The sequence below is a fragment of the Chanos chanos genome, chromosome 1, assembly GCF_902362185.1.
Source record: "Chanos chanos chromosome 1, fChaCha1.1, whole genome shotgun sequence".
Classification (NCBI taxonomy): Eukaryota; Metazoa; Chordata; class Actinopteri; order Gonorynchiformes; family Chanidae; genus Chanos; species Chanos chanos.
The window spans coordinates 43113554-43122937 of record NC_044495.1 but is presented as its reverse complement, the minus strand read 5'-3'; the positions used below and the strand labels follow the sequence as shown (position 1 = coordinate 43122937).

General features: G+C 44.3%; 1 protein-coding gene across 1 annotated transcript; it reads left to right on the top strand.

The window, feature by feature from the left end:
• Positions 1 to 572: 572 nt before the first annotated feature.
• On the top strand, positions 573 to 3691 carry rad9a (RAD9 checkpoint clamp component A). Its single transcript, XM_030780892.1, is given in 13 exon segments — positions 573 to 606; positions 710 to 780; positions 939 to 1061; positions 1255 to 1369; positions 1469 to 1568; positions 1688 to 1794; positions 1953 to 2059; positions 2232 to 2243; positions 2245 to 2286; positions 2288 to 2298; positions 3020 to 3137; positions 3236 to 3418; positions 3550 to 3691. Coding segments are annotated over 13 exon segments (1128 nt in total). The 3' UTR covers positions 3655 to 3691.
• Positions 3692 to 9384: the final 5693 nt, after the last annotated feature.

Genomic DNA, 9384 nt, shown 5'->3' with positions numbered 1-9384 from the left:
TTTCCCATGGGTCACACTTCACAAATGACTTAACCATTGGCATTAACCGATTCGAGAGACATTGCTCTATTAAGATAACTAATTTTATGCAACACACTATACATGAATATCAAAATAGACTGAACTTCATGAGCATGGTGATGAAGTTTTTTTTTTTAGTTTCTAAGTAGCGATCTCACGTTAAGATATTTCTACATAGATTTCAGTCCGCGCAACTAGAACGCGTGAGCGTCGGAAGTAGATGCGTCACATGCTGTCCACTGATTGGATAGAGACAGAAGCGCGACATGGCGGATCGGATGTAAACAGCATGCCGGTTGTGGTGGATGCGAGACGTTAACGAATTATGTCAGTATCTGTCAAATCTCACTTTGACCAGTTACTTCAGTGTGCTTTTATACGGAATAGGTTCGTGGTAATATTAGTTTAAGATAACCGCCCTAAAAATCCTTTAAAAAGTAATGACGCAGATGGAAACCTCTTTACAAGTTGGCTGCTATGCTTCCCCTTGCTAAATTATTTGGGATTGTTCGCTTCATGTGTGCATGAACCGGTTTAACACACGTACCGGAATGGACTGCGTTGCAACCGGGGGAAATGTGAAAGGTAGATCCTTTAAGATGATGCCTTAAGTAATATAAGTGATAAAAATTTTACTTTTGTATCAATACTTAGAGTCTCTCTCTCTCTCTCTCTCTCCTTTTTGCAGCACTTGCAAAGGCTATACACTCCCTGTCAAAGATTGGAGAGGAGCTCTACCTCGAGCCTCAGGACAATGGGGTTAGTGCGTGTTAGGCTGCATTAGTGTGTTAGGGTGTGTTAGTGTTTATTTGTGCGTGGAAGGAGAGGGGCAGGCCATATAATGTGGCTGTAATTAACATAAAGTTGCCTCTTGTACGGGCCTAATTTACCTAAATTTGCCTCACTGTGGTTTCCAGCTGGCTCTGAGATCGGTGAACTCGTCACGGTCAGCATTTGCCTGTTTCCTGCTGTCGCCACTCTTCTTCCAGAGATACCGAACTGACCCGGACCACAGCTTCCGCTGTAAAATACCCATCAAGGTAACCACACCTTTCTCCTGGCTTAAAACGTGTATGCACACCCACCCACACACACACACACACACACACACACACAATAAGGCACATCATTAACTTCTTCATCTCTAATGTTGAGTATGCATCTGCCTCATTCTGTTTGGAGTCATTCGTATACTCTCTGTCTCTCACTTTCTCCACTCCCCTTTTTCCTCAGAGTGTGCAGGCTGTTTTTAAATCTATCTCTTCTCTGGAGCGGTCGGTGGAGAAATGTCACATCCAGATGAACAGTGAGAAGAATCGTTTGACTGTCGCCCTTCACTGTAAACATGGTACTGTCCCTTCCTGTTTCACTGTATACATGGCTCCTTATAAACGTCACGCTTAGATTCCACATTGTGTGTGTGTGTGTGTGTGTGTGTGTCTCCCAGGGCTGCTGAAGACACACAACTTGTCATACCAAGACAGTGAGAGCCTGCAGGCAGTGTTTGATAAGGAGAGCTGTGCTAACGTACTCCGGGCCCAACCCAGGTTTACCACTCTTTCACCTCTTTCATTTCTCTATCCTTCCGTTCTCTGTTAATGTCCTCTCGGTGAGTCCTTACTCTTTCCCTCTCTCATGGTCCTGCTCTCCCCCTCTCCTGTGTTAGGCTGCTGGTGGATGCGGTGCTGCATTTCCCCCTGTCTCAGGAGGAGGTGACGGTGTCAGTGAAGTCAGATCGAGTGTGGCTCAGGAACCGTGTGGAGGACGATGCTGGTGAGCAGGAATTCTCCATTTCTTTAATTCTATACCTGCAACAGGCTGTGTAGGAAGACGGTGCTCTGTGTGTGTGTGTGTGTGTGTGTGTGTATGTGTGTGTGCGCGTGTGTGTAAAGTATTGAATCTTGATCTCTCTCTCATTCTCTCTCTCTCAGATCCGTCTCGAGCGATGATGACTGAGCTATGTTTGAGTGCTGAAGAGTTTGATCATTTTTCTATTGGTGCTGAGACCAGTATCACTTTCTGTCTCAAAGAACTCAGGGTGAATGACCACACACACACACGAATACGTACACATTGCATACGCAACATATTTATACAATACACAGAGACAGACAGAACACATATGCGCACACGCAACACATTTTCACTTAGGGCCTGCTCTGAGATTTGGTTATGTTTTGAATCTCTCTGTCTGTCACACTTCATGTTAGGGGCTGCTGGTGTTTTGCTGAGTCCTCTGGTCTGCCTATCTCTGTGTTTTTTTCATCAGCCTGGCAGGTGTGTGTGTGTCTGCTTAACACAATGCAGAGACAAACAGAATCAGAACCAGGCTATTGGAAAAAGTTTTATGTTCAGTAGAGTTTTGACACAGGTGGTTTCTGCTGAACGAATGAACAAAGACCATTTTTTAAGGATAATCACGGTTGTATTGAGAGAAATGGTGAAATTGCAAGTCGTGAAATAGAAGTTACATGCTGTACTTACAACACAAACCTCACAGTAAATTAAAAAAAAATCTGTTGTAACACAGACAAAAGTTTATGCTTTTCTGTTCTTCCGACCTCAATCCTCAGTGACGATTATTAAATGTAGATTTAAATGTTATTTCATTTTTCAGATATTCAGATATTTTAGATATTTCAATCCTTTCATCCTCATACATATACACATTGCATAGCTCATACAATAACTTGTGTTAGTTTTTTATAACGTTTCAAGTCTACATTTTCTAAGGCATTGCAGTACTCTGGGCTCTGAGCTGCTGTTTTTGCCATAGTACGCTACTATAAAGTAGAACTGCTTTTAAAAGAAGTGGATCTGACATCTAGGTAGATTACTCATTGCATATCTCTAAAGTGTCTTTTGTGATTTTAACTGTGTCCAGGACTCCTCCCACACAGTCCCTTACTGTGCTAATGGGTGAAGTGATGTTTCTTAGAGAGATTAGAGGATGCACATTGCTGTTGATTGTTGTTGTTGTGTATGTGTGTGTTTTCAGTCCAGTTGTCCTAAATGTGTCAGACAGCGTACTGGAGGTTAACTTTGTTCTGGCCACTTTGTCAGAGGGACTTTCAGCTTCATGGACCAAGGCAACAAAAAACAGCAGTGCTAAAACGGTAACTACTGAAATCTGCTTTAAATATGTAAAGAACAAAAAAGAGAACATCGTGAATTCGTAAAGACAAGGCAGTGTGTTTATGATCTCAGGCCTCAGACCCCGCCCCCAGATGATTTCATGAGCGATGACATGGACTCCTACCTTATTGCCATGGAAACCAGCGAACTTCCAGGGCCTTCTGTTGACCCACAACCTTGCACCATAAACCACAGAATGCAATTGGGCAGTGAAAGTGAAGAGGAGGAAGAGGAACAGATAGATAGACCCCCCAATAAAAAGGTCAGTGGTCAAACTCTTGATTTGGTTTGAAATTTTCATTAAATGTTCACTTTTTAAAAAAAGTTAAAAATGTTTAAGAAGTTCCTACTTAACACTAACTTTGTCTTTCCTACTCTCTGTCTCACACACAGTTCTGTTCAGTGTTTTTTGGGTCAGTTCTCCACAACTCTCAGCTGACCAATCAAACAGTCCAACGTCAGCAAGTGCTGGCCAGTGACAGTGAGGATGAACAATAGGGATGTTACCAAGAAGACCATGATTGACGTCTCTGTAGAGAGATGGCAGACTGACAGAGAGGAGATGGATGACACATCAGAAGACTCATAGGTTGAATTAAAAAAAAAAAAACAGAAAGAGTGGAAAAAGCAATAATTGTGGAAAGTTAGGGAAACTTTTGTTTGTTTGTTTGTTTGTTTGTAAATGCTCTGTCAAACAGAGACCCTGGAGTAAAACACGCACTCATGCAGACATGTTGTCTTCTTTTTTATTATTTTACAGTGAAGCTCATCGGTCAGGATAATGATGGACAGTTTAAATGGTGTCAGTAACAAAGCTAACGAAAAGTCTGTCATTAAGATCACTATACATTAAAAAAGTCTTTTTTTTTTTTCAATTTGTTTGTGGCATTCAATTTTTTAAAACTCTAAGGTTGAGGGTCAGAGTTCAAAAGTCAACAGTCTCTGCATTCAGAAGTAATTCTCACAGTGAGGTGCAGAGTTTCTCTTCTGACATGCCGGTTTGGAGATGCTGTCTCCATGAGGAATGGCTTTACTCCCACTTTTGCCCCCCATCACCTGAAAACTCTTCCCTCTTGTCTGAGGCTTTTTTCTCTCCTTTTCTTTGTCTTTCTCCATCTCCTTCTCCCTTCTCTTCCTCTCTTTCTCCTCCTCTTTTTCTCTCCTCTCTTGCTCCCTCCTTCTCCGCCTCCTCTCTCTTGAGCTAAGTTTCTCTTCTCCTTCACTGAAGTCTTGGATGAGGATTGTGGGGACATTGATTTTGGGTGTGGTCTCACCCCTTAACCTGCGAAACAGACCCAGACCTTTCGGCCGTTCCACCTGAGGGGGGTGCGGGAGAGTGGCAGATTTTTGTTTGTCTTTACGTCGCTTGGTGTCTTTTTTGGCCGAGGAATCTGGCATCATTTTTGCCGTCTCTGGGGTGAGGCTGGTCTGTTTTTCGCAGGCCTCTGACGCCGTTTGTTGATGGTGTGTTTGTGCTGGAGATTGGATGTGTTCATGTGGATCTTTGAAGGTTTCCTCTGAGAGGATTGTGGGGTGAGAAGGCCTTGAGCTGGAAGTCCGCCGGAGACACTTCTGAGAGGGGGGGTTTGGGGCTGATGGAGTGGGGACAGGGTTTGAGTCAGGGGTGGAGATCTCTGGTGATGGAGTGGAGGAGACAGGAATTTGGGGTGGGTTGTTTTTAAGGGTTTTGCTCTCTTTTTGCTGCTGAGGCAGGTCCTGTTCTGGTGTGTCAGGTGGAATATTCTGAGGTGAGACATCAGTCCTCTGTCTTTCTGAGGCACATTCTGTCTTTGGTTGTTCGGTGGCGTTCTGAACAGACTCTGACTCCCCTGGATGTTCAGAATGGGTTGTCGGTTGGCTTTGGGAGAATGGGGCCAATTCTGACGCTTGTGTTATCTCTTTACATGTTGTATCTCTGTCCTTCTCTGATCTTTCTTCCTCACTTGTCTCCTGCTCCTCCCTCTCTCTCCCTCTCTCTACATCCTCTAAAGTTTTGGTAGGCTCTTCCATCTTCACAGTCTCCTCACATAGATCAGACACCACCTCTGGTTCTGTTTTTTCTTGTTTGTCTGTCTCCTCTTGGCTAACATGTGTCTGTGTTTTCTGTTCCTCTATACCATCATTAATTTGCATTTCCTGTTTACCATCAATTTTCTCGAAATCTTGTTCCTGTTTACCCTCATCAGGTTGCATTTCCTGTTCCGGTTTACCTTCAACAGTCTGGATTTCCTCCTGTTTACCCTCATTGGTCTCTATTTGCAGTACCTGTTGAGTGCTGTTAGTTTCTGTATCTTGTCCCTGCTTACCTTCAGTGATCTGTGTCTCCAAGCTTTGTTCTTCCTGGACTTCCTGATCTTGTTGAACCTGATTGGTCGAGATATGCACTTCCTCGTTATCATTACTAGTCTGTGTTTCCTGTTCCTGAATACCACGGACTTTCTTGATTTCCTCCTCCTGTAAGCTGGTGTCTGCTTCCACTTTCTCTGCATCTTTACTCAGGTATAAATGTGTTTTCTCCTCTTGCTGACTTGGGGGTGTCTGAATCTCCTGTTCTTGTTGACCTGAGAATGTCTGGTTTTCTGTGTTCAGTTGATTTCCAGAGATCTGTATTTTTAACACTGAGTGATGGTCAAGCATGTCTGTTTCCTTTTGGACAGTCTCAGCCTGTACTTCCTGTTCCTCTTGCACCTCAGTTTCATCATCCTGTTCACTGTCTCGTGCCTGTTTTTCTTGGACCTCTGTTTCCTTGTCCTGTTCACTGTCTCGTGCCTGTTTTTCTTGGACCTCTGTTTCCTTGTCCTGTTCACTGTCTTGTGCCTGTTTTTCTTGCACCTCAGTTTCATCATCCTGTTCATTGTCTCGTGCTTGTTTTTCTTGCACCTCAGTTTCATCGTCCTGTTCACTGTCTCGTGCCTGTTTTTCTTGGACCTCTGTTTCCTTGTCCTGTTCACTGTCTCGTGCCTGTTTTTCTTGGACCTCTGTTTCCTTGTCCTGTTCACTGTCTGTTGCCTGTTTTTCTTGCTGATCGGCAGTTGTTTTCAGCTCATCTTCCTGTTGACAGTTGTGGGTTAGCAGCATGTCCTCAGCAGGATCCTGTTTGACCTCTGTTCCCCTTTCCTTCTCCAGGCTGTCTGACTGCATGTCTCTCTCCAGTTTGTCTTGCTGTGTTGATAGCTCTTCCTCTGGTGGTTCCAGTTCTGGTGGTTCCAGCTTGTTTTGATGTGTTGATAGTTCTCCCTCTGGTGGTTCCAGTTCTTGCTTGACTACATGTACCTGAATTTCACTCTCTTCCTGACATGTGGGATTGTGTTTTTCCTCCTCTTTTTTGTTATTGTACATCTGTGTTTCTTCTTCCTTTTTGCCACTATCTGTCTGCAGTTCCACTTCCTTTTGGTCATTACGTGTTTCCATCTCCTCTTCCTGTTGGTTACTATGTGTTTGCATTTCCTCTTCCTGTCGGTCACTATAGTCCTGCACTTCCTTTTCTTGTTGGTCATTACATGTCTGTATTTCCTCTTTCAGTTGGTTACTATGTGTCTGTATTTCCTCTTCCTGTTTTTCAGTACGTGTCTGCATTTCCTCTACCTGTCGGCTATGATTTGTTTGTATCTCACCTTCCTGTTGTGTACTGTGTGACTGTAGAACATTGTGTGTGTGTATTGTAACACAAGCAGACTCTGTCTGTTCTGTGTGTGAGCCCTGCTCCACAGCTGAGTCTAGCGGTGTAAGAGATGTGTATATGGATGGACATGGCTTTAAGGGTGAGCTGATGTCCTCTGGTATGTTGACATCTTTGACTTTCTGCTCGCTGACTGTGACAGAGTCAGTAATCCATACGGAGTCTGAGTTTTCACTCTCCTCCGTGACCTCCTGTGTGATCCTCCTTTCCTTTTTCTCCTCCCCGCTGTCCTCCGAACCCTCCGTGTCTGCCCTGCTCCTCGTCTTCCTCTGTCTTCTCCGGAAAATAGGGGAGGAAAGAGAGGCGGAGACAGAGGAGGGTGATCGCAGAAGAGAAAGGGAGAGACTCCCTTTATGTTTCTCTTTCTTTTCTTTCTGTTCGCCTTTCTCTTTCGTTCTCTCCCACGCCATCTGATACCCGTAGCACCGGCCTCGGGGGTCAAAGGTCGAGTTCGGCCGATCCTTCCTCCATTTCTCCAGTTCTTTCTCTGTCTGTTTCTGTAGCTCTTTAACAGATAGGGGGACAGAACAGACCTGTAGGAGGGAAAGGAGGAGGACAATTATTCTCTATGTCTCTCTCAAAGACACCATTTCTATGTGTTGTCTAATAGAGGTACTGTCTAGAGGGACAGTGGGTGTTAACCGAAGGATATTCAGTGCAACGGGTATCTTGCGTTGCCTTGACTACAGTGCCCAGCACAGACAAATGTCTAGGTTACTAATAGCAAATTACAAGATAGGGGAGAATAGCTGTATTCATTATGAGGTGAGAGAGGACATTGACTGCTTTGTCAAAGAGTTTGAAGAGACAAGAATGATGGTAAAATATGTTATGTATATAACCATGGTCAATTTGTAGCAAATTTTCAGTACTAGTTTTATCTCCTGTTACTCAGAAAAGTGACCTGAGATAAGATCCTACTTGTCCTGCTCCTTGGTGCTCTGAGGTTGGAGCCTTAGCAGTGAACCTCACACACACACACACACACACACAGGATTTACCTCCTGGACAAAGGAGTCGGCCTGCTCATGCTCGACATGACTCTTCACCCCTCGTAGCCGCTCCAGAGTCTCCATCTGTCCCTCGCACTCCCGACGCTGTGCTGCTCCACCCAAACACCGCCGTACGAGAACCACCGCAACCTGAAACAACACGCGAACGCCTGCAACACACACACACACACATATACACACTAGTCAGTTACATAGGCACATACACAAATGTCAAAGCCAGCTGACACAGTAAGTCTGGGCAACACACACACAGATCCAGTCTCACCATAGCAAAAGAAGAGGTCCCAGACACGGAGTAAAGTGTCAAAGGGCAGGTGTCGGCTGTACAGACACATCAGCCAATCAGTGGCAAACATGAGAGGCTCCACCCCCTGGCAGTGCAAGTGCCTGTACGCAGCAGGACACGATTTTTTCAGCACCCAGGACAGAATAGAGGCATCGAACAGAACGCCTTCCTACAGAAAGACAGAGAGAATATGAAATGCCTTTAAAATCACTTGATCGTTTTACACTATATACTATATTCTCGTATACTCTCATAGGAGGGGTTGTGAAAAAGTGGTCCTACCAGCAGAGGACTGTAGTAGCCAGGGAGGTAATGCTCACTGATCTGGACCAGACACCAGAACGCCTCCTAAATCGGAAGCAGACATAGACTCTAAAATTGACCATTTTAGCACATTAAAACTGATAATGGTCAAACAGTATGTTTATGGCAGCTGGCTGTGAAGTAGCTGTGTGATCAGTCCTTTCAGAAAGTCTCTGTAGGCCTTGCAGCTAGGACTGACTTTTGATGGGAAAAAGAAAGGATGTCTGTGTATTTAGGAATGTATGTAGATAACTCTTCCCTCTCACAACAGCAGACTAAAGGTGTTTGAACTTGCCTCTCCAGCAAGACATGTTAAAGTCTATTAGTCCCAAAGCGCTGCATGCGACCCTCAGGTACTACAGCCAAGAATGTATGAAAATCAATGCATCAGAATACATCTGTATGTGTCATGTTTTTGTGCACGTACGATGAACCTGTTTTTTACGAATCCAGCAATGTCTGAATGCTCTATACTAAACAGTTGTTCATTACACCAATACATGTTACAGAGTCCTTACAACTGCACTACTGCAATTGGCTTCATTGTGAGAGTATCAGAGTATAAGCAGACTAAATGTAGAGTGGAATACCAGCACATTAGCATTAGCAGTAGCTTTAGAATACTAGCATGTTAGCCGTAGCGTCCGGAGCTATAGTGGAGCGGTACCTCAGGTGGCATGTTCATTAGTAGTACAGCAGCCACTGGTCCCTGGGCCTGACAGTAACCCTCATCTGGCCGGAACAATGTGTACGCTTTTAGGACGTGAAACAAGCCTTGTTGACTGCCAAAAAAGTGAAAGACATATTTTAGCAGATTCATTGTGTAATGTCATTTTTTTCAGGCCTGTCTGTTCTCAGAGAGGCAGGGTGTGGTATCAGTCAGAGAGGCTTTTATGATAAAACAGAAAAAGACAAAAAAATGCGCATGCTGAATATGATCATTAAGT